Source organism: Somniosus microcephalus, chromosome 5 (genome assembly GCF_052327205.1).
Source record: "Somniosus microcephalus isolate GS21.2 chromosome 5, FLI_Smic_1.0, whole genome shotgun sequence".
Taxonomy (NCBI): Eukaryota; Metazoa; Chordata; class Chondrichthyes; order Squaliformes; family Somniosidae; genus Somniosus; species Somniosus microcephalus.
The window spans coordinates 184175319-184200561 of record NC_140991.1 but is presented as its reverse complement, the minus strand read 5'-3'; the positions used below and the strand labels follow the sequence as shown (position 1 = coordinate 184200561).

At 47.0% G+C, this 25243-nt stretch overlaps 1 protein-coding gene across 7 annotated transcripts in view; it reads right to left on the bottom strand.

Moving 5' to 3' along the window:
- The window catches only part of stk31 (serine/threonine kinase 31), a 165220-nt gene extending 140046 nt beyond the window's left edge, over positions 1-25174 (bottom strand). The window contains exons 1-3 of one of the 7 annotated variants that reach the window (XM_085988491.1): positions 24938-25174; positions 22870-22921; positions 2725-2786 (exon numbers count right to left, since the gene is read on the bottom strand). In XM_085988491.1, coding sequence (XP_085844617.1) covers positions 2725-2786; positions 22870-22921; positions 24938-24958 — 135 coding nt within the window. In that variant the 5' untranslated portion in view covers positions 24959-25174. Of the gene's footprint in view, positions 1-2724; positions 2787-22869; positions 22922-23009; positions 23372-24937 lie in introns of those variants that run through there. The other 6 variants (XM_085988490.1, XM_085988486.1, XM_085988487.1 and 3 more) reach the window with 6 other exon arrangements.
- Positions 25175-25243: the final 69 nt, after the last annotated feature.

Here is a 25243-nt window from a genome sequence, read left to right as displayed (position 1 = left end):
TCCCTTTTTCTAGGGGCACATCAATACGACATAGCGTATAAGGGCACGAAACAGCATGGAAACGCTGATGGGCTGTCGCGCCTGCCGCTGCCTACGGTGGAGGAAGCACCTGCAGTGGACCCTGTTGAGATATTCCATTCAACCATAGTCGAATGTCTACCTGTTACAAACTCAAGTATAGAGAAGGAAACCCGAAATGACCCGACACTCTCTCGGGTCTATGATTTGACGGTGAAGGGATGGCCAGCACATGGCGACTCACTGTTGCCAGCATTCTCGCCAAGGAGAGAACAGCTGTCAGTGTGCCGGGGGACCTTGATGTGTGGATCCCGAGTGGCAATTCCACCCAAGTTGAGAGAAAGAGTGCTCAATGAGCTTCATGAGGGTCATCTGGGAGGGGTAAAAATGAAGAGCCTAACCAGGGCGTTTGTGTGGTGGCCGGGAATCGATAAAGAAATCGAGGAAATGACCAAGAGATGCACAGGATGCCAGAAAGTCCAAAACGCTCCACCACAGGCCCCGCTACACCCATGGGAGTGGCCCTCATCTCCATGGCAACGGGTACACATTGATTTTGCTGGTCCATTTATGGACTCAATGTTTCTAATCGCTGTGGATGCACATTCGAAATGGCCAGAGGTCATCAAAATGTCCTCCAACAGCACGGAGAAAACTATTGCAGTCCTACGGACCATCTTCGCCAGGAATGGCTTGCCAGAACAGATTTGCTCCGACAATGGACCACAGTTTGTGTCCGAGGATTTCCGGAGGTTTTTGAGGAATAATGCGGTAAAGCATTACACATCCGCCCCATATCATCCAGCCACAAATGGATTGGCTGAGAGGTTTGCTCAAACCTTTAAAAAAGCAATAAAGGCGATGTATAACGACAACATACCACTGCAACACAAGGTGGATAATTTCTCGTTTGCTTACCGAAATGCGACACATGCAGTCACCAACCAAGCTCCAGCCATGATGTTCTTTAACCGCGGGTTAAGATGTCGCCTGGACTTGCTCAAACCAAACATAAGACGAGATGTTGAGAATAAGCAATTCCAACACATCAATGAAAAGCCAACCAGGAGCTTCAAGATAGGGCAACCAGTCTTGGCCCGCGACTACTGAACAGAAAAATGGCAGCCAGGAACGATATGCACACGGCAGGGACCACTAATGTACACAGTGGACGTTGGAGAGAGCATCGTGAGACGCCATGCTGACCAGATTCAAGAGTCACAGGAACAAGTCAAACCCATACCATGAGCATGTGCACCTGGTGATGAACCCGAAGTACAGATTGCGTCTACCTCAGAATCAGTGGTATTGGAAGCTGACGAACCAACCAATGACAATGAGCCAGAATCGACTCCGCCGCAAGAACAGGGTACTCGAGAAAGGCGCTATCCAGACAGGATCAGGAAGCCTCCTCAAAGACTGAATTTATAAATGATTACTTTCAGCTGATGTATATAGTACAAAGAAAATTGTAATTGTAATTAGTTATTATTCAATTGTTAAATGAATGTTATGTACTGTTTATCTAAAAGGGGAGGAATTGTTGAGTATGTACCTTTAAGAGAGAACTGCTTTTATACTGTAGTACCGGCAGTGACCACACCTGTATATAAAGCCGTAGCAGGCTTCTGTACTTTCAGTTCCAGCATACCCTGTTCAGTAAACACCTCTTATCACCGTTCTCCTGCAGTCCGTGTGTTATTGATACGCGGACACTACAGTAATACTGTAGAACACTTGTATAAGGGCAATACTGTTATTAGTCAATGTATATTAAAGCTTGTTTTTTAAAACCACTCGAGCTTGAATCACGCGGAAGTTATTATTGCAGGACTAACAACCATTCGTTGTGATCGTAACCACAATAAATCCGCCAACAGATGGTAAGATTTTAAAATGAAGTAAAGGAACCTTGACGTGCAGATACATGGGTAAGTAAATGTGGCAGCACAAGTAGATACGACCACAAAAAGTAGAATCCTTGATTTTGCAAAATACAAAAGCAAGGAGGTAATGTTGAACTTGTACAAGACCTTAGTTAGGCTGCAGCTGGAGTATTATGTGCAGCACCTTATAGTAAGGATATTTAACCAATGGGAACAGTGCAGCATAGATTCACTAGGATGTTATCAGGAATGAAGGGTTAGTTATGAAGTGAGCCTTGACAAGTTAAGGTTTTTTCACTAGAACTGAGAATATTAATAGGTGACCTGATAGATCTTCAAGATTATGAAGAGCTATGGTAAGGTAAATAGTAATAGATTTCTTCTACATGTCAGCCAATGGCAACAAGAGACCACAAATTTAAGATAATCATGAAATGAATTAAAGGGGAGGTTGGAATTTTTTATTTTATTTTTTATATAAACAGGATGGGTATAACGTGGAATTATCTGCCACAAAGAAGTAAAGTCCATAATTTATTTTCCAAAAAAATTATGCTCGGGGAAAACAGGACATAATAAAAGGCAATGGGGGAGTGAGATTAGATTAAGCAGCTCATGAGCAAAAACACTGGCATAGACTTGATGGAACAAACGGCCTGCTTCAGTGATCTAACTTTGTACGATTTATTATATAAGTGTAGCTTTTAGTTAAGCAAATTCCAAGTAGTGTCCCAATACTGTACATGCACAAATTCTTCCACAAATCAGTAATAGAAAACTGCATTTTACTGTACGTAAAGAAAATTTAAAATCGAATTACCTGACCCCAGAAAGTAATTGGGTCTTCAATGTGACTTCCCATTATATCTTCAACTTTTAATACTAGAAATTAAAAACATTTTACATCATTACCATAAAGCATATTTCTTCCACATTCAGAATTTGTGCAGTGTGAAATTAACAAATATAGTGCATCAACATGGACTCTAAAATAAAATTAATTCAATTTAGGAATTTTGGTGTTTACCCTGTATGTTTCAGTACAGCATAAAACCAGATAATTTTAAATCAACACAACTTTCACAGATTTCAAGTTATTTGAGAGACCAGGTGGTGCAATGGGTTAGCACGCAGTCCCTCCAGTGCTGGTTCCTAGGTTTAAATCCACTATATCCTAATGGGATAAAAGTTTCTTCAATGCAACATCAGCACCAGCACCTCAACTTTCTCCGCAGCCTTTGATCATTAACTTTAATAACTTTAGACTTTAGTTACAGTATATCTACAATTTTCTATGCAGCATAGAGATACTGATGACGGTCATCATTTGGGGAGATGGGAGAGAAGAGGAGGTGGTTTAACATTTCAGGTGTAGATCATCAGACCACAGTTTTTGCAGGGTGGGGAAAATTACGTGCTCAGGGTGTTGGCCTGTTTTTTCCCTTTTTATGACTAGCTGACCTACTGTGTTTCCAGCATTTCAATCTTCAAAAAGTACTTCATTGGCTGTAAAGCGCTTTGAGACGTCCGGTGCTCGTGAAAGGCGCTATATAAATGCAAATCATTCTTTCTTTACTTCAGACCACTGGGTTCTTTTATTATTGTATCTCCAATTTCACCTATTTTCTTGCATGTACCTCCCAGTTTGCCTTTTCAGAGTCCTGGTGGATTTCACATTCTCTTGTTCTTTCAATATCTTCCACTGCCTCAATGAAATCATCATCTAACACACTTTCTTATTAAGTAGTATGGAGTTATTTAACCCATTAACTTCCTCTCTGTAATTAAACTATCCACCGTTTCTTCCCCCTCTTAAGGGGCTTGCTTATCTTTTAGTTTTCAGTTCCTACAAAATATTATACTGAAAATTTCAAAGTGCCTTTTGTCTATTAGCTGCTGATTGATCAACAGCTAATTTCCAGAATTTTCTGTTTCAGTAACTGCAGTTTTTTTTTTTTTTTTTTAAATTGAAAGTTTCTTCTACCTGCTGACTGGAAGAGTTCCACGCTCCAATCTTATTCCAGTCTCCATCTGGTTCCTAATGATCGTAGACTCGCACAACAAAATAGTGGCTAAAATGACAATCTCACTCAGAGGCTGATGTGGGAATTGGAAAAATTCCCAATTGTTAGAAATCAGTGATGTCCAAAATGTATATGGTTATGCGGATACAATTGTGACTCGAATAATGCTGTGTTTACATGATGGTATTAGAACTGGAGACAAAAAGTCTCTTCAGACTAGTATTAGAATAACTAGAAAGATGCTTAGAATCTGCTTGGGTTTTAGTTCCCAGCGGATGTTATAGCATTCTGTACTGTGACAGTCATATATAATCTTGTTTCCAAGCTAACTATCTGCTGTTTTCAAGTTAGGATTTCAACTGATTATGTATTTCTAATTTTTCAACTAAGGCTCAATGCCTATGTTTCTTCTATTATTACTAATAACCATGATATAATGCTAAGGTAGGAATTAGCATGAGCTAAACAGAACTGCTTGCGAAGATAATTACAGGAACTTTTTTTTATCCGGCACCGACATGACGCCGGTTCATCATCAACAATTCCGGATAACCGAAAGCTATAGTAAAAGATACGGAGCTGAGAGCTCCGTATAAAGCAACAAACCCTGTTGCTTAGCAACAGGTTCAGAACAATGGCCACAAGCTCCAAGCATCTCTGTAGCTTAGCAACAGCTGCAGCCACACCCTTGCACAGCAACAGATCGAGGAAGGCAAGTAATAAAACTTACCTGAACCTACTCCTGAATTTTGCCGGTTAACCGAGATTTCCGGTTACTTAGGTGCCGGTAAATCGAAAGTTTCCTGTAGTATAAAAGGAATTTAGGAGAGTTAAGGTATCCATCTCAGGATGGAACAGTCTGTTAGATTAAAGGAAGATAGTTTGGATAACAGCAGGATGAGCAAGACAGCGCTGACGTTGGCCCCTTGATGGAGAGGGTACGAGGTCAGGCCTTGTACTTGCTGTGCCAGGGAGGATAGGGAGAGAGAGATAGAACGAATTCCAATGGAGGAACCTTCAAAATGTATGAACAAGAAAGATAAATTGGCAAAGGACATGAGGCCCCTCTGAGGGAGGGCTTTCACCCAAGAATTGAGACAAAGAACTCAGCGTGCCATTGGGCACAGAGTTTTATGGAGAGCCTCTATAGGTTAAATGGTGTGGTCAATAATTTGGCCCCAGGCCCACCCCTAAAACAGGTATAAGAGAAAGACTTGAAAACCCCTGAGCACAGACGGTGGAAGGGAGATCCATACAAGAGTGGGGCTGGTCTAACACTCTTCCAGGAGTGGACTCAACCCATTTCTGGAGGTTCTAGAGAGGGAGAAAGGTCGTAAGCCAGAGAACTGTTCCCGCACGCCAGCCGTCTGTCCAATCGGGACCGGTACCAGCTGCTTGTCACGGTCGTATGTTTTTGCTGTATAACTAGTGTGTTAGATTCTGTCTTAATACAATATTCCCACCATATTGGTTACTGATAATTTGAAAGAGATTGGTAATCTCTACAAGCTTTTCATGCTGATGTAAGGTCTACAGTGGAGCAAAAATTTTGCTTTAATTCTGACCATATTTCACCTAACAGTACTCAATACTGGTACAGGTAGTAAAAGTAGAAAATGTTTCCTTTCCCAGCAGTGACTACCTGAATGTTACACAAGTCAAAATATTTTATCTAGACAATCCAAATTTAGAAGAACAAAAGCTACAATTTCATGTGCTTCCCATTCTTTGAAATCCTTCTGCATGCAAGGTGAATATGGAAGGTTCAATGGACACACCAAGACCGGAATTTTCTGGGGTCCATGCGGGTGCGATTGGAGGCGGGTCAGGAAGGAAATATGAAAAACCTTGGAGCGGGTCGGGAACCTGCCGTCATCCTCGGCATCCTGCGCCTTTCCCTCAGGCGGGTTTGCCAGTACGTCAGCAACCCGAACGGCCGAGGTAATTGAGATCATTATGAAGTACTTGTCAGACCCTAAGTGCCTTTTTAACCATACCTTTCAAATTTCCATGGATGAGCGCGGGAATCACGCAGCTCGGGAACCACATCTGTGAACCTGAGGCGGAAGTTCAGTGGCCACTGATGCACCTCATTACTGCACAGCATGAAAAGTACAATAAAAATTCCTACCTGACAGCTGATCACTTTCCTAAAGCAAATGCAGTTGCTGAGTCCATCATTAGCATAGAGTTAGCTTTCTGGAGGTTGCAACCGTTTCCAGCAAAATTGCAATCCACCGTCACCTCATTGGTAAAACCTATCACACCACTGACAGATTGCTTCTGTCATCTCTATTTGGTAAGCAATCTATTCCATCAGCATGGGTGCCATTTATACTGTCTCACCTTGGTCCTCAGATTCGGTCAACTATGAGCCCCAAAACCAGTAGCACCAGGCACAGCAGCAGCACCAACACCACCACCAATATTCTCCCCAACCACCTGATGCTGCCCAGGGCAGAGGCCATCAGCACAGGGCTGCACCGCATCGCAGGAGATACCCCAAACACAGGGTATACAGGCAGATGATGAGCTTCCTCAACATAATGGAGCAGCAGTGCCAAAGGAGGCACCAGCCAGGATCTCCAGAATCGTCGTTGTCTGCTGCGCCCTGCACAACATAGCGCAGCAGCGAGGATTAGCACTGCATGAGGAGCAAGGCGCTGAGTGCACATCCTCTTCAGAGGAGGAGGAGGAGGAGCAGCATCAGCTGGAAAACGAGCTGGAGCTGGAGGAACCTATGTTCCTGATCCCACCAGTACCCAAGCACATTGCTGCCCGGGAGGCCAGACATGGCCTCATCATGTCCAGATTTACTTAACTTCACACATTACACCCATATGGCTGCCACATGGTGCAAACCTGATGCAGCATCCCACAGCAGAACCATGAAGCATCCCTACAATGACCAAGCCATTCCTTTCATGTTACCTCCAGCAATGGTGGTCGGTATGTCTGACCATTCACTCCAACTCACTAAGCCACTTCATGTTACCTCCAGCAATGGTGGTCGGTATGTCTGACCATTCACTCCAACTCACTAAGCCACTTCCAAAGTTGCACACCAATTTGTCCAGTGGTGAAAATAGTTTTATGCGAGACATCACAATAACAGAAACATTTATTAAAAAACCCAAGTGGCTACCCTTGTGCATCTACTTGTGTTGCAACTTTCTCTTGCGCGTGCTTCTACCTGTGGCGTGCTACCCCTATGCATTCAGCAGACGTAGAGGCAGCCTGCTCACTTCCCTGCTGCGACTGCAGAGACACTTCTGGCAGACGTACTCTAGGTTTTGGAGCCCGTGATGGCCCAGTCAAAATCTGCTCCTCCTGCGACTGTGCAGGTACAGCCTCGGCCATCACGAACCGAGGAGGCATGTGGGGCTCTGACTGAGGGGGGGAGCAACGGGGGAAAAGTGTGAGCACTGAGAGAAGTCCCCACTTACATGTCCCCTCTCACCATCATCCCTCTCATGGGCCACCCACACTTCCCTGCTAACAAGGAGCTGGAGAGCACGTTGCTGCACAGCAGTGGGGTGATGAGGACCCACGTCTACGTTGACATCCCTCCTAGAATAGGAGGTCTATGAGCCTCTGCCATCTATTCTCCATAGATAGCATGTGTTCTTGTGAGTGGCGCATTAGCTGCTCCGTGCAGGTGGCCATCCTATCCATGGAAGAGCCTACAGTCACCATTGCCTGCAACACGATAGTGCTCATGTTGGAGATGGTCTCCACCATTCTTTGCCCATTTGCAGACATCGCAAATCCTGCCAAAGCCTCTTGCACATCTCGCTGCACCTCCAAGAATACCCTCTTGCTGGATGGCCCCCGAGGCTCAGCGTCTGCATGCAGCTGAGCAGAGCTGGGAGTGTCCTGCGCCCTCTGGCAAGGAGTCTCCATTGCTGTCCTTGTCTCCGCCATCTGCGCTTGCTCACCTGTAAGTTGTGAGACACCAGGTGACAACACAACGCTATCTTGCGTTACACCCAAGGTGTGCGTATCTGCGCTGGTGCTGGGTGCGCTTATGTATGATGTGGGGTGGGGGTGCACTTGATGGATCTGTGGGAGGGTAAAGAGATGATTTAGAAATGTAATATCAAGAAAGGGTAGATACCATTATGCACATGATGAACATTCACTGGCTGCTGACATCAGTCCCCATATGAGTGACTGATGTATGCCATGTGGCTGTATGAGATGTCATTCTGTCACCAGGTTGCTGAGATGTCCCCCTCTCACTGTCTCCCACCTCCAGCTGCTTTGTGAATCCAGACACTTGCAAGGTAACCTCCTCTGCTGCTAAGGTGGCCAATGATGGAGGGCCACCTCCGGTTCTCACTCTCCCTTTTATTGTGGGCTCTCTTTTGCTGCAAAAAGGGATGAAGAGGTTGAGTGAGAGTGATGGAATGAGTGTAAGGAATGAATGGGTTACATCTTGAGGGTGACAATGATGGAGTGGGGTGCCAATGCCACGTGGCCTCTGTGGTAAACCACTGTTAACCTGTACATGCCTGTGTGGTAAACCACTGTTAACCCTGTACAAGTCCAGGCATGTCTCAGCCCCTGGCTCCACCCCTAAGCCCGGGTATAAAGGTGACTCACCACCCTCCCCCCGGGAGCTCTTAGGATGGATTCACTAGCAGAGGCATGCTCTAGTTCTTGGTCAATAAAAGCCTACTTCATATAAGTCCATCTCATAGCTTTTGGTATTGTTGATAGTCAATAAAATTGATGCGCTAATTTTCAACATGGAGCAAATCTTGAAGCCGGAACGTTTAGACCTGGATCCTCAAGCAGCAGATGCAGCCAATAACTTTGAACACTGGCTGAGCTGTTTCGAAGCCTTCCTGGAGGCCTCCAGCACTACTGTCACTACAGACGATGCGAAACGGCTTGTCTTGATCTCACGGGTGAGCCACCGAGTCTACTCGATCATCCGAGACGCCACTACTTACGCAGCCGTCATCGCGACGCTAAAGGAACAATACGTGAGGCCTGTTAACGAGGTCTACGCCAGACACCTGCTGGCTACCCGAAAACAGCGCCCCGGGGAATCGGGCGCTGAATATTTACTGGCACTGAGAGTCCTCGGCCGGGACTGTAATTGCAAAGCGGTGACGGCCAAGGAATGCACGGAAGACCTGATCCGAGACGCCTACGTAGCCGGCATCAGGTCCAACTATACTCGGCAGAGGCTGCTGGAACAGAAGGGGCTCGACCTGCAGAAGACGGTGGCCCTCGCTAACTCGCGAGACGTGGCCCTCCAGAACATGGACACCTACCCTCCTGACCGGATGGCCACGTGGATGCCACGGGAGCAGCCATCTTGGGACCCGGTAAGGCCACAAGCCGCCAGCAGCCCAACTACAGCTGCAATGACCAGAGGCCAGAAATGCTACTTCTGCGGCCAGGCCAAGCACCCCAGACAGCAATGCCCAGCAAAGGACGCGACCTGCTCCAAATGCGGCAAGAAAGGCCACTACGCGAGAGTGTGCAAGGCGAAATCTACCCCCAATTCCAGCAGCGCCGCGTGTGAACCGTACAGGCCGCCATTTTGGACCCCACCAACCACGTGTGAGCCGTGCGGGCCGCCATTTTGGACACCACCAGCCGAGGGGGAGCCGCCATCTTGGACACCATCTCGGGACCAGGCCCTTGGCGCGAGCGAATACTACAGCGACCCACCGACCTCGACGATGGCCTCCATCACCCTGGACCAATCCAGGCCCCATCAACTAGCCAGGTCCATGATGAACATAAAGGTAAATGGCCATGCCACAAATTGCCTTTTCGACTGCGGAAGCACGGAGAGCTTCATCCACCCCAACACGGTGCGACGCTACTCCCTATCGGTTATGCGCACACGCCACCAGGTCTTTATGGCCTCAAAGTCCCATACGGCGGACGTCGGCGGCTACTGTGTAGCGACTCTGACAGTGAACGGCGTGGAGTACAGAGAGTTTAAATTCCTCGTCCTGCCACAGCTCTGCGCTCCCGTACTGCTAGGATTAGACTTCCAGTGCCATCTGGAGAGCGTCACGATGGCATATGGTGGGCCCCTGCCCCCACTTACAGTCTGCAGCCAGCAGAATTTAAACACGGCGCCGCGCAAAGTATGCAGCCTGTCCACCCTGAAGGTCAAACCCCCCCCCGCCGTTGTTCGCTAATCTCGCCAAAGACTGCAAGCCAATTGCGACTAAAAGCAGGCGGTACAGTGCCGGGGATAGGAGCTTTATTAATTCAGAAGTACAAAGACTCCTGAGGGAAGGGATTATCGAGGGCAGCACCAGCCCATGGCGAGCCCAAGTGGTGGTAGTAAAGACCGGCGAAAAACAGCGCCTGGTTATTGACTACAGCCAGACGATCAATCGATACACGCAATTAGACGCATACCCACTTCCCCGCATATCTGACATGGTCAACCAGATAGCACAATACCGGGTATTCGACGATTGATCTGAAGTCGGCATACCACCAGCTCCCCATCAGGCCTGAGGACCGCCAGTACACGGCCTTCGAGGCTGACGGTCGCCTCTACCACTTCCTCTGAGTCCCCTTCGGCGTCACCAACGGGGTCTCGGTCTTCCAAAGGGAGATGGTTGACCAGAACGCGCTGCAGGCCACCTTCCCCTATCTAGACAACGTCACCATCTGCAGCCATGACCGGCAGGACCACGACGCCAACATAGAAAAATTCCTCCGTACGGCCCAACGGCTGAATCTGACATACAACAGAGAAAAATGTATGTTCCGCACCGCGCGCCTCGCTATTCTTGGCTGCGTGGTGGAAAACGGAGTCATCGGCCCCGACCCCGATCGAATGCGCCCCCTCCTGGAACTACCCCCCCACCCCCCCACTGCCTAAAAGCCCTGAAGAGATGCCTAGGGTTCTTCTCTTACTACGCCCAGTGGGTGCCCAACTATGCGGACAAAGCCCGGCCCCTCATCAAGTCAACCTCCTTCCCCCTGACGGCAGAGGCCCGTGCGGCCTTCACCCTCATAAAAGAGGACATTGCGAAGGCCACAATGCACGCAGTGGACGAGTCCATCCCTTTCCAAGTGGAGAGCGATGCATCCGACTTCGCCCTAGCCGCAACCCTTAACCAGGCGGGGAGACCCGTGGCCTTCTTTTCACGGACCCTCCAGGGCCCCGAAATTCGACACTCCTCAGTCGAGAAGGAGGCCCAGGCGATAGTGGAGGCTGTACGGCACTGGAGGCATTACCTGGCCGCTAAACGTTTCACCCTGCTCACTGACCAACGGTCAGTAGCATTTATGTTTAACAACAAAGGGGGAAAATCAAAAATGATAAGATATTGCGGTGGAGGATCGAGTTATCCACCTACAACTACGATATCTTATACCGGCCCAGGAAACTTAATGAGCCCCCAGACGCCCTATCCCGTGGGACATGTGCCAACGCACAAGTCGATAGGCTACGGACCCTCCACAATGATCTCTGCCACCCGGGGGTCACCAGGTTCTTCCACCTTATTAAAGCTTGCAACCTGCCTTACTCCATCGGAGGAGGTCAGGACCATGACCAGGAACTGCCAGGTCTGCGCCGAATGCAAACCGCATTTTTATAGGCCAGACAGGGCACACCTGATTAAAGCCACCCGCCCCTTCGAACGTCTCAGCGTCGATTTCAAGGGGCCCCTTCCCTCCTCTGACCGCAACACGTACTTCAATATTATTGACGAGTACTCCCGTTTCCCCTTCGCCATCCCCTGCCCGGACATGACCAGCGCCACAGTCATCAGGTGCCCCCACGACCTGTTTGCCATATTTGGCTTCCCCAATTACATCCACAGTGACAGGGGCTCGTCGTTCATGAGCGACGAGCTGCGCCAGTACCTGCTCGAGAAGGGCATAGCCACGAGCAGGACTACCAGCTACAACCCCAGGGGTAACGGACAGGTAGAACGCAACGGTGTGGAAGACCGCCATGCTCGCCCTAAAATCCAAGGGCCTCCCAATCTCCCGCTGGCAAGATGTCCTCCCCGATGCGCTCCACTCCATACGATCACTGCTCTGTACTGCCACAAACGCCACCCCTCACAAGAAGATGTTCGTCTTCCCCAGGAAATCCACCTCGGGGACATCACTACCGCCATGGCTGACGTCTCCGGGACCCGTCCTGCTCAGGAAACACGTGAGGAGCCATAAGACGGACCCCCTGGTCGAAAAGGTTCACCTCCTCCACGCCAACCCACAGTACGCCTACGTGGCGTATCCTGACGGGCGGGAGGACACAGTCTCAATTCGAGACCTCGCACCCTCAGGTACCACCCGAAACACCATCGATCACCATCCACTACCTCCACCCACCACCTCCACCCACCACCACTACCCACGACGCACCACCGGGGTGTCTACCACGAACTGACGACATGCCGGTGCCATCCCTACCCCGAGGGGACGACATGCCAGTGCTCCGTCCCACGCGAGAAGCGGCCGCGGGCAAAGAACCGCTGCAACCGGCACCACGAAGATCATTACGGCAGACAAGACCCCCGGAGAGACTTTCATATACGAACTTTTGAAACACTTCACCCCGCCGGACTCTTTTTTAAACGAGGGGTGAATGTGGTAAACCACTGTTAACCTGTACATGCCTGTGTGGTAAACCACTGTTAACCCTGTACAAGTCCAGGCATGTCTCAGCCCCTGGCTCCACCCCTAAGCCCGGGTATAAAGGTGACTCACCACCCTTCCCCCGGGAGCTCTTAGGGTGGATTCACTAGCAGAGGCATGCTCTAGTTCTTAGTCAATAAAAGCCTACTTCATATAAGTCCATCTCGTAGCTTTTGGTATTGTTGATAACACACAAGGAGGCTGATGCGCTGTTAGTTGGTATAATTGCATTAGGATGAGGGCGAGTGTGAGGGATGGTTAGTCAGATGGAGATGTGATAATGTAGATAGAGAGGGATGGGTGGATGTGCAAATGTGCAAGATATGTTGGTGTAAGGATGTGCAGTAGGGTTGGGAAGGCAGAGTGATGGGGATGTGATGAGAGGCACAGCAGGATGAAGTTGTGTGTGGCTTTCCACTCACCTTTCCTGATCTAATATGAGATAATTGAAGCGTTTCTGGCACTGCATCCAGGTCCTCCTCACAACATTCCTGCTGTTGACCTCCTCTGCTATTTGAAGCCAGGCTCCTTTGGTCTGTTGGGGAGGTCTCTTCCACCCATCGGAAGGGAAGAGGACCTCCCTGCGTGCTTTCACTCCCTCCACAAGCATATGGAGGGAGTCATCCGAGAACCTGGGTGCAGTCTCTGTGCAGCCATGTTTAAAACTCTTTGTAACACTCCAATGGTGCAGTGCAGTGCCTGCACTATCCTAGATGAACCTTCAAATGTAATGTGGCCATGGCACCTTTAAATATCCCGGCTGAAGACGTCATCGATGACATCATCAGACCCGCACCATTTAATAGGGCCAGATAACGCACAGGACTGCCTTAATAGGAGCCATTAACGGAAAGTCAATCTGAGGAGCGGGATGGAATCAGGAATGAGGTCGTGACCCACCACAGTGACCGCCCACAGCCGACCAGGTACAAAAAATTCCGGCCCAGGTATCCGAATTTCCATAACATCCTCACATGCCCCAACCTGAAAACTGACATTCTATATACAAATGATTTTGTATGAATCAATATTTTTTCTCTTAGAGGAAGGACCAAGTACCCTTTCATTCTGATAATGCTACCTGCCACAGAAAATGAAGTCTGGAATTTGCACAAAACAACATATGAAACTAAAACAGAAAATGCTGCAAATGACCAGGAAGGCAGTTAGCATCAGAAAGAGAAAGACACGTTTTTTCAGGTGGTACCCGGCATCATTTTGGTTCAATAGTTGGTGGTTAAAAGTGCCATTTTTATTGGTGAACAGTACAATTGGCAGTATGTGATCAAGAGTTGATGAAACAAATGGCTGTTCAAAGCAGGAAAAAGGATCAACAGCACATGAAGCATGACCGTATGATGCTGTACAGCCATTAATATAGCTTAGATAAAGCAAATGTCCACAGTGAGTCCAGGCATCCTATATTAGGTACCCTGACAAGGACTATGTACATTAATTTTGCATGTCGCCATCATACTGTCAATGGCTCCAAACAGCACTGCAATACCCGATTCTCTGCCATAAATAGGAAAATAGTAACCAATTATCCTAATAGGCAAGTTTCAATGGTTTTAAATCTTTAGACAAAAACAACAATTTTTCCCATTTTAATTAGATTGATGTACGATGGTGACGAGCAAAATGAATGTGCATCCCGGTGAAAGGGAAGCTAAGGCCGGACACATTAAGTGTCTGTATTATCCAAGACAGACAATTTAAGTGGTAAAAAAAGACACAATGCACTTGCCTGATGCTACTGTAACTCCCAATTCTACCAGCTGGATGCTTTTCCAGTGACAAAATGCAAGATATGACTGTGTGGAAGCAGTGTTATTCCAGCATCCATAACCCAAGTATATATAATCAAAGATTGGCAGGCAAAACTGTAATGGAACAATGGGCTGCCTTTAAAGAGGGAATAACTCATGTACAGTTGAGGCACATTCCCACTAGGGGGAAAGGCATAGAGTTATAACGGCACAGACGGCAGCCATTCAGCCCATCGAGTTCGTGCTGGCTCTCTGTAGAGCAATCCAGTCAGTCCCATTCTCCCGCTCTATTCCCATAGCCCTGCAAGTTTATTTTCCTCAAGTGTCTATCCAATTTCCTTTTGAAATCATTGATCGTCTCCGCTTCCACCACCCTCGTCGGCAGCGAGCTCCAGGTCATTACCACTCACTCTGTAAAAAAAAGTTCTTCCCCACATTCCCCCCTGTATCCCTTGCCCAAAACCATAAATCTGTGTCCCCTAGTCCTTGTACCATCAGCTAATAGGAACAGTCTTTCTCTGTCTACCTTATCCAAACCGGTCATAATCTTGGACATCTCTATCAAATCTCCCCTCAACTACCTTTGCTCCAAGGAGAACACCAGTTTCTCCAACCTAACCTTGGAGTTAAGATCCCCCATCCCCGGAACCATTCTGGTAAATCTCCTCTGCACCCTCTCAAGGGCCTTCACTTCCTTCCTCAAGTGTGGTGACCAGAACTGGATGCAATACTCCAGTTGTGGCCTAACCAGCACTTTATAAAGGTTCAGCATAACTTCTCTACTTTTGTACTCAATACCTCTATTTATGAAGCCCAATATCCCATATGCTTTGCTAACTACTCTCTCAATATGTCCTGCCACCTTCAAAGATCTATGCATATGAACCCTCAGGTCCCTGCACACTCTTTAGAACTGTGCCATTATGTCTATATAGCCTCTCCCTATCCCTTCTGTCAAAATACATCACCTCACGCTTCTCTGTATTAAATTCCATCTGCCACTTGTCTGCCCATTCTGCTAGCCTTTCTATATCCTGTTGCAGTCGATTGGTATCCTCCGCACTGTTTGCCACACCTCCAAGTTTGGTATCATTGGCAAATTTTGAAATTTTACTCTGTACTCCAATATCCAAGTCATATATATATCAAAAAAGCAGTGGTCCTAGCACTGACCCTTGGGGAACACCACTGTCTACCATCCTCCAGTCTGAAAAACAACCATTTACAACAACTCGCTGTTTCCTGACCTTAAGCCAATTTCTTATCCAAGCTGACACTGCCCCTTCTATTCCTGAGCCTCAATTTTGTTAACCAGCCTTTTATGTGGTACTTTGTCAAATGCTTTCTTAAAATCCATATAGACAACATCAACTGCATTCCCTTCATCAAGCCTCTCTGTTACTTCATCAAAAAATTCAATTAGATTAGTCAAACACAATCTGCCTTTTACAAATCTGTGCTGGCTCTCCTGAATTAACTTAAACCTCGCCAAGTGCCTGTTAATTTTTTCCCTGATTATTGTTTTTAAAACCTTACCCGCCACTGATGTTAAACTGACCAACCTGTAGTTACTAGGATTGTCCTTGCCACCCTTTCTTGAACAATGTTGTCACATTTGCCACTTTCCAATCCTCTGGCACCTCCCTCATATCTAGGGAAGATTGGAAGATTATGGCAAGCCCTTCCGCTATCTCCACCCCCACTTTCCTTAGCAACCTGGGATGCAAGCCATCCGGACCAGGCGACTTATCCACTCCAAGCATACCCAGCCTTTCCAGTACATCCTGCCTAGCAATTTTTACCCCATCCATTACCTCCACCATCTCCGCTTTATCGATATTTTGTCAGCATCCTCTTCCTTAGTAAACACGGATACAAAGCACTCAGTATTCCAGTCTTGTCCTGCACCTCTAAGCATATATCACCTTTGTCCCTAATAGGCCCCACCCCGCCTATTACTACCCGCTTACTATTTACATGCCGGTAGAAGATTTTTGGGTTTCCTTTTATGTTCATTGCCATTCTATTCTCATATTCTCTCTTTGCCAGTCTTATTTTCCTCTTCACTTCCCCTCTCAACTTATTGTATTTGGCCTGGTTCTCCCTTGAAGAATTCACCCGACATTCATCATACACATTTTTTTCGTTTCACCACATTCTCTATCTCTCTCGTCATCCAAGGAGCCCTGGCTATGGTTCCCCTACCTTTCCCTCTTGTTGGAATGTGCCTAGCCTGTACCTGAAACAACTCCTCCTTAAAGATCACTCATTGTCCCATTAGTTTTTCCTGTCAATCTTTGGTTCCATTGTACCCTGGCCAGATAGAAACATAGAAGATAGGAGTAGGCCAGTCGGCCCCTCGAGCCTGCTCCGCCATTCAGTGAGATCATGGCTGATCATCCAAACTCAGTACCCCGTTCCTGCCTTCTCTCCATATCCCTTGATCCCTTTAGCCTTAAGAAATATATCTAACTCCTTCTTGAATATATTTAATGAATTGGCCTCAACTGCCTTCTGTGGTAGAGAATTCCACAGGTTCACCACTCTCTGGGTGAAGAAATTCCTCCTCATCTCTGTCCTAAATGGCTTACCCCTTATCTTTAGACTGTGACCCCTGGTTCTGGACTCCCCTGCCATCGGGAACATCCTTCCTGCATCTAGTCCTGTTAGAATTTTATCAGTTTCAATGAGATCACCCCTCATTCTTCTAAACTCCAGTGAGTATAAGCCCAAATGACCCAATCTCTCCTCATACGTCATTCCTGCCATCCCAGGTATCAGTCTGGTGAATCTTCGCTGCACTCCCTACATGGCAAGAACATCCTTCCTCAGATAAGGCGACCAAAACTGCACACAATACTCAAGGTGTGGTCTCACCAAGGCCCTGTACAACTGCAGCAAGACATCCTTGCTCCTGTACTCGAACCCTCTTGCTACGAAGGCCAACATACCATTTGCCTTCTTAACCACCTGCTGCACCTGCATGCTTACCTTCAGCGACTGGTGCACAAGGACACCCAGGTCTCGTTGCACTTCCCCTCTCATCCCATTGAAGTTAGTCCTCTTCCAATTTAGAAGTTCTACTTTAAATTGTTCCTTGCCCTTCTCCATTACTAATCTAAACCTTATGATAAGATGATCACGCTTACCCAAGTGTTGTCCCGCAGACACGTGGTCTACCTCATTTCCCAGCAATGCCTCCTTCCTAGTTGGGCTGAGAACATACTGGTCAAGGAAGTTTTCCTGAACACATTTCAGAAATTCCTTCCCCTCCTTTCCCTTTACTCTAACATTATCCCAATTGATATTTGGGTAATTAAAGTCCCCAAATATCACCACTCTATAGTTCTTGCACATCTGTGATTTCCTTGCTCCTCCATCTCTCTCTCACTATTTGGAGGCCTATAGAATACCCCCAATAGCTTGATCATATGCTTCTTGCTTCTCAACTCTAGCCAAATGTATTCTGTCCTTGACCTCTCAAGGACATCCTCTCTTTCCAACACTACAATGTCTTCCCTAATCAGTACTACCACCCCACCTCCTTTTTTTTCCTTCCCTATCTTTTCTGAACACCTTGTATCCGTGAATATTAAGCACCCAACTAAAGTCAGGGCTAATAAAAACAGAAAATGTTGGAAATACTCAGCAAGTCAGGCAGCATCTGTGGAGAAAGAAACCGAGTTAACGTTTCAGGTCGATGACCCTTCATCAGAACGGCCATAAAGTCAGGGCTCCCTGGATGACGAAACAGATAGAAATTATGATGAAACAGAAAGAGCGTGTATGACAGATGTCAGGTTGTAAATACATCTGAGAATCAGACTACATATAGAAATGTCAGGGGAGAAGTGAAAAAGAAAATAAGAGGGGAAAAGAGAGGTTATGAGAATAGAATGGCAGCCAACATAAAAGGGTAGTAAGATGAGGGGTGGGGCCGATAAGGGACCAAAAAGGAGACCTACGCATGGAGGCATAGTATGGCTGAGGTACTAAATGAGTATTTGCATCTGTCTTCACCAAGGAAGAGGATGCTGCCATAGACATAGTGAAGGAGGAGGTAGTGGAGACACTTGATAGGATAAAAATTGATATAAAGGAGGTATTAGAAAGGCTGGCTGTACTTAAAGTAGATAAATCACCAGGAGCTGATGGTTTGCATCCTAGAATGCTGAGGGAATCGAGGGAGGAAATCACGAGGGTACTGGCCATAATATTCCAATCCTCCATAGATACGGGGGTGGCGCCAGAGGACTGGAGAATTGCAAATGTTACACCATTGTTGAAAAAAGGGTATAAAGATAAACCCAGCAACTACAGGCCAGTCAGTTTAACCTCGGTAGTGGGGAAGCTTTTAGAAACAGTAATCAGGGACAAAATTAACAGTCACTTGGATAGGTGTGGATTAATTAAGGAAATCCAGCACGGATTTGTTAACGGGAAATTGTGTTTAACCAACTTGATCAAGTTTTTTGATGAGGTAACAGACAGGGTTGACGAGGGTAATGCGGTTGACGGACTGTACATGGGTTTCCAAAAGGCGTTCGACAAAGTGCCACATAATAGGCTTGCCAACAAAGTTGAAGCCCATGGAATAAAAGGAATAGTGGCAGCATGGATATGAAATTGGCTAAGTGACAGGAACAGGGAGTAGTGGTGAAAGGCTGTTTTTTGGACTGGAGGAAGGTATACAGTGGTGTTACCCAGGGGTCGGTTCTAGCACTGCTTTTCTTGATATATATTAATGACTTGGACATGGGTGTACAGAGCGCAATTTCAAAATTTGCAGATGACACAAAACTTGGAAGTATAGTGAACAGTGAGGAGCATAGTGATAGACTTCAGGAAGACAGACAGGCTGGTGAAATGGACGGACACGTGGCAGATGAAATTTAACGCAGAAAAGTATGAAGTGATACATTTTGGTCGAATGAGAGGACATATAAACTAAATGGTACAATCCTGAAGGGGGTGCACGAACAGAGACCTAGGGATATGTGTGCACAAATCGTTGAAGGTGGCAAGGCTGGTTGAGGAAGCAGCTAAAAAGGTTTGCGGGATCCTGGGCTTCATAAATAGAGGTACAGAGTACACAAGTGTGGAAATTATCTATATATATATAAATCGGTACTTCTGTCATTCTGTCTGTCTATCTGTCTATCGCGTGTGCGTTGCGGGTATGCACTCGAAAGTTACAGGGCGTACCTATGCGCGCGTTACCTCCAAAGAAAGCTTACGCTTCCGAGACGGTTTTAAGCGTATTTACGTTTCGGCCGGGCTAAAATTGCGCCCGCGGTATCCCAAAAACCTTCAACATTCCGCTCATTAGCATCTCATTATCCGCTCATTAGCGACAGAGTGACCTCGAGCTCGACCAATCGTACGCCGGGTTGCTGGCGTGTGCCGCCGGGCCAATCGGTGCGCGTGTGGCCGGGCTTTATCGTTCTGAACCGAGGTGAGTCGCCGCCATCTTGATTCCAAACTTTTCCTTTCATTTTCCCGCTTTCTGCGTCTTAAAAAAAAACATTGCTTTTAAAACACATATTGTTTTTAAAAAAAATGATTTAGAAAGTAATTAACTTATCTAATCTCATTAATTTTCCTACCTTTCCCCGTTTTTCCAGGTAGGCCTAGAAGCCTCGGCGTCTCCTCCGCACCCACGCCCGAGCTAGGCACCTCCCGGCCCCACTCGAAGGCTGGAGGGCCGAGCCTCAGCCCAGCGCCGCCTAGGGTGCGCGCGCAGCAGGAGCTGAGACGTCTCTCTCTGCCGGGGCTTGCTGAGCGTCCAGCGTTACCCTGGCAACGGGCGCAATCGGCGGCCGCGACCCTCGGGGGGGGGGGGGGGGGGGGGGGCCGCGCGCGCAGCAGGAGCAGCTGAGACGCGGCGTCTCTCTCTCTGGCTTGGTCAGCGTCACGGTTGCCCTGGCAACCGGGCCCGCCGGCCGAGAGAGACGCCGCGTCTCCGCTCCTGCTGCGCGCGCAATCGGCGGTCTTCACCTCCGGGGGGGGGGGGGGGGGGGGGCGCGACCCTCGGGGGGGGGGGGGGTCGCGCCCGCCGCCCTCCCTCCCTCCCCTCCGCCCTCCATCCCCCCCTCTCTCCCCCCCTCCTCTCCCCTTCCCCGCCCTCCCCCCCTCTCCCCGCCCTCCCCCCTCTCTCCCTCTCCCCTTCCCCGCCCTCCCCCCTCTCCCCCTCTCCCCTTCCCCGCCCTCCCCCCTCTCCCTCTCCCCTCTCCCTCTCCCCTTCCCCGCCCTTCCCCCTCCCCCTCCTTCCCCGCCCTCCCCCCTCCTCCCCTTCCCCGCCTTCCCCTCCCTCCCCTCCCCCCAGTCGCTCTCTCTCTTCCCCCCAGTCGCTCTCTCTCTTCCCCCCAGTCGCTCTCTCTCTTCCCCCCAGTCGCTCTCTCTCTCTCTCTCTCTCTCTCTCTTCCAAAAACAACATTCCCTCAAAAAAGCCTCGGCACCACCGGGCACTTCAGCTAGTGATGTATAAAACACTGGTTCGGCCACAACTGGAGAATTGTGTCCAATTCTGGGCACTACACTTTAGTAAGGATGTAAAGGCTTTAGAGAAGGTGCAGAAAAGATTTACGAGAATGATTCCAGGAATGAGGGACTTCAGTTACGTTGATAGACTGGAGAAGCTAGCCTTTGCTCCAAGGAGAACGAGAAGATTGAGGAGATTTGATAAAGGTGTTCAAAATCATGAGGGGTCTGGACAGAGTAGATAGATAGAGAGAAACTGTTCCCATTGGCAGAAGGGGCGAGAACCAGAGGACAGATTTAAGTTGATTGGCAAAAGAACCAAAGGTGACATAAGAAAAACTTTTTTACGCAGCGAGTGCTTAAGATCTGGAATGTACTGCCTGAAAGGCTGGTGGAGGCAGATTCAATCACTGCTTTCAAAAGGGAGTTGGATAAGTATCTGAAGGAAATTTATTTTACAGGGTTACGGGGAAAGGGCAGGGGAGTGGCACTAGCTGAGAGAGTCGGCACGGGCTCGACGGGCTGAATGGCCTTCTTCCGTGCTGTAAGCAGTCTATGATTCTAAATAAATGCCCTTTAAAACTATAGTATTATATACATTTGTCACAAACTATTCCTAATATAACAGTATATAATTTATTTAACATGCATGGTTTTACAACATTTTTCTAAGGATATGAAATTCTTCTTCCCCGCTGCACTGCACTCCTTAGTTTCTCTAAGATATGCAGTTAGTGGTCAACAAATTTGGCAGCGGACCTGCTCCCAGTCATTCACCAGTGCCAGGTGAGGAGGTGCAGGGTAACAACAGAAAATGCTGGAAAAACTCAGCAGGCCAGGCAACATCCGTGAAGAGAAATTAAAGTCAACGATTCGGGTGAACCCTTTATCAAGACTAAAGAGGCACAGGAAATGAAATAGATTAAGAGGCCAGGCTGGAAGAGAACAAAAAAGAGACATTAAGAGGTATTCAAAACGAGACGAGATGGTGATAGGACTAGTGGAGACAAAAGACGGCTCTAGATTAGGTGTGAAATGCGCTGGCAGAATGGGAGACGCTGCCATGTGGAAGATAAGAAAAAAAGTGGGGGGGGGGGGGGGGGGTGGTGGTGGGGGGGAAAAAGGCCAAAACAAAAGCTGTGGATAAAAAATAAGTAAAAATGTAATAGGGGCCGAGGTTATGATCTGAAATTGTTGAACTCGATATCGAGTCCGGAAGGCTGTAAAGTGCCTAATTGGAAGATGAGGTGCTGTTCCTCAAGTTTACGGTGAGCTTCCGTGGAACAATGCAAGAGGCCGAGGACAGTGAGGTCCGAGTGGGAATGGGGCGTTGAATTAAAATAACAGGCGACCGGAAGCTCGGGGTCACCCTTACGGACTGAACGGAGGTGTTCCGCAAAGCGGTCACCCAATCAGCACCTCATCTTCCGATTAGGCACTTTACAGCCTTCCGGACTCAATATCGAGTTCAACAATTTCAGATCATAACCTCGGCCCCTATTACATTTTTACTTATATTTTTTATCCACACCTTTGTTTTGGCCTTCACCTCCCCCCACCCCACCTTTCTTTTTTTTTCTCCCTCCCACATGGCAGCTGTCTCCCATTCTGCCAGCGCATTTCACACCTAATCTAGAGCCGTCTTTTGTCTCCACTAGTCCTATCACCATCTCGTCTCGTTTTGAATACCTCTTAATGTCTCCTCTTCTCTTTTGTTCTCTCCCAGCCTGGCCTTTCAATCTATTTCATTTCCTGTGCCTCTTTAGTCTTGATAAAGGGTTCACCCGAAACGTTGACTAATTTCTCTCCACGGATGTTGCCTGGCCTGCTGAGTTTTTCCAGCATTTTCTGTTGTTATTTTGGATTTCCAGCATCTGCATTATTTTGCTATCAAGGAGATGCAGGGCATAGGTCAGCAATGGCTCTTCTCCTCTCCCAGCTCGATGAGAATTCACCTGACTGCCTCTGCCAAACATTGCAGGATTTGTTATTACCACATTGGAAACACAAGAAATCACAGAATAAATGTAGTAGTAACCACAAGTTATGCACCTTTTCCTTCAGAAGCATTCAATTCCTTTCCATCATCCATCGTGACAATCTGCTAGAAAAAGTGAAAAAGTATTTATTTTTATTACATGTATGTCTCAAGATATTTATTCCTCCAAGCTTTCTGCATGAAATAAGCTTACCCCAGTCAACCCGACAGTTGAAGAGATATGTCAATTCCCCTCTATAGGTACAGTATCAGGAGGTGCACAAGAGCAGGCCAGGGCGCTCTGATTGTTTCCTCTTCTTTGTGAGGAAACACCTAACTACGCAGCACTGCCTCACTACATCAACTTTGGATCAAGAACCTCATTCTACCATTCAAAAAAAGGAGCATTAAAACACATTTCTGATGGGAAAAGACACTATGGTTTGTCATACTGGGATATCTCAGGATACATTTTATATTATAGCATTAGCATTGCTATGAAGCAAATACGGATTCACTGCAAGGCTGAAGTTGCCATATAACCATGTAACTACAGTGCAGGATCAAACCAGGTTTAAAAATGTCCAAGATACTTTTTAAACTTATCCAGGGCTTTTTTATGTATTGAGGGGGTAAAAATTCCCACCAGCAGTTTCAAAACATTTATTTAATGACTAAGAGAAGGGGTTTATGCACATATAAGTGCAGGCGAAGAGCTCTCTCGTGGCTAAGAAAATCTGAATTTGAGCCAATGAATTACAATGTACAGCCTGGCTGGAACCTGATTTGTAGCTAAATTATATATCTACCATTAGGGAAGTCTCGTCATCAATACTTTTTTTTTTAAACTACAATCTTCAGCCTATCCTACTTGTCTTCGTTTTACTAAGAAGTCATATTATGACCCCAATAATTAGATCAGTGTCATGCTATATATTAACCAATAGTATTTGAAAGAAAGCCAAGGATATGAAACTCAAAGGCAAAGTGTAAGTACAAAGCAAATGATTTTTAAAAAATAATTAAAGAAATAATTATTGTTTCTTTCCATTTATGTACACAGAACTTTCATTCCATTTGATTTAGATCCTGTCATACCACTCTACACTAGACAGGATGGGTAGATAACTTTCATTCACAACAATCTCAGTGCTGGTCTATAACAAGCTTCAAGGACTTGTGCAAAATCTCCAGGTCAAATCTTCCTCCAGTTTCTCCACCCCATGAGAAAGCATCTTGATGGCCCAAGCAAGGTTAAGAACTTGCCACATCTAGAATTACAAGCACAAATTCACATTCCATTACTCAACATATATTTGGATCTTACTCTGCATTCAAACATTCAGGGCAGCAGTCAAGAATCATGTTCAAACCTGTAGTCCCCGAGGACCCAGCCAAATGCTTGCTAAGACTAACTACTGGAGAGTAAAGGCCACATGCAACAGGCTAGCACAACCAATCGTAAGACGTCTTCTCCCTGCGGTGCACTACAGACCTTCCAACAAGAAACAGGTCTTTGAAACACATGAGACAGTGAGCAATGTTCAACTTCTCTAGAACTAGAGAAATACAGCGTCATCTAGAGCACATTCTTGGAGGTCCATTTGATACAGCCTCCGCCCCTCTCCTCCCCTCTCCACTCAGCAATACAGCAAACAAGCCGCTGATAACACAGGCCAACAACCCCCAACACATGAGTTCTACGAAGCAGGACCTCCTTCCTTTACTCCTTTCCATATCGAACTGATCCTCTGAATTCAAAAACTGCCTCAAATTTTTGACTGGCGTTGCTCCCAGCATATGCAGAATCATGCCAAGAACCCTGGATGTATCATTATAATATAAATCCTCTCACATGCACCATATAATCAATATCTACAATGGGTTTGTAAACGTACAATAGGGTGAATATACACTGTAGAACTTAATACGCCAACACGTGCCTGACCGTCGGGGCAGGGGCGTGTTTAAAAATACCGAGATTCAAGTCCTACTTAATTTTCAATACACAAGAACTTTTGAAATAAGGTTTTAATTCAAACCTGAACACATATCCAACAACTCTTATTTGCAAAAAGTTTTGTATTTCTGGCCAGGATAATAAAAATGTAAAAAGTTAACAAGTAACAAGCGTCAACCTACGCCGCGCGCTCCGGTCCACATTCCAAACTCCAAGCCCTGAATTCACGTGCAAAACCCGGAGGCTAACGAATACACTGTTCTTTGCAGTGTTACATCATCCCACCTGTCCTTACACTCTGCCAAAATACTCCCACTTTCCGCCAAAAAAGAGGGGAAGAGGGGGGGAAAGAGTCAAACCGCCACTGTCTTCTCGCGACACTAGCGTGCTGCAAGAACGCAGACATATTTGCAAGGTCGCCATACTTTCATTGCAGCGTCAGAAAGTTACAAATGACTGGAAAATCCTGCAACAGGGCAATCTGGTGG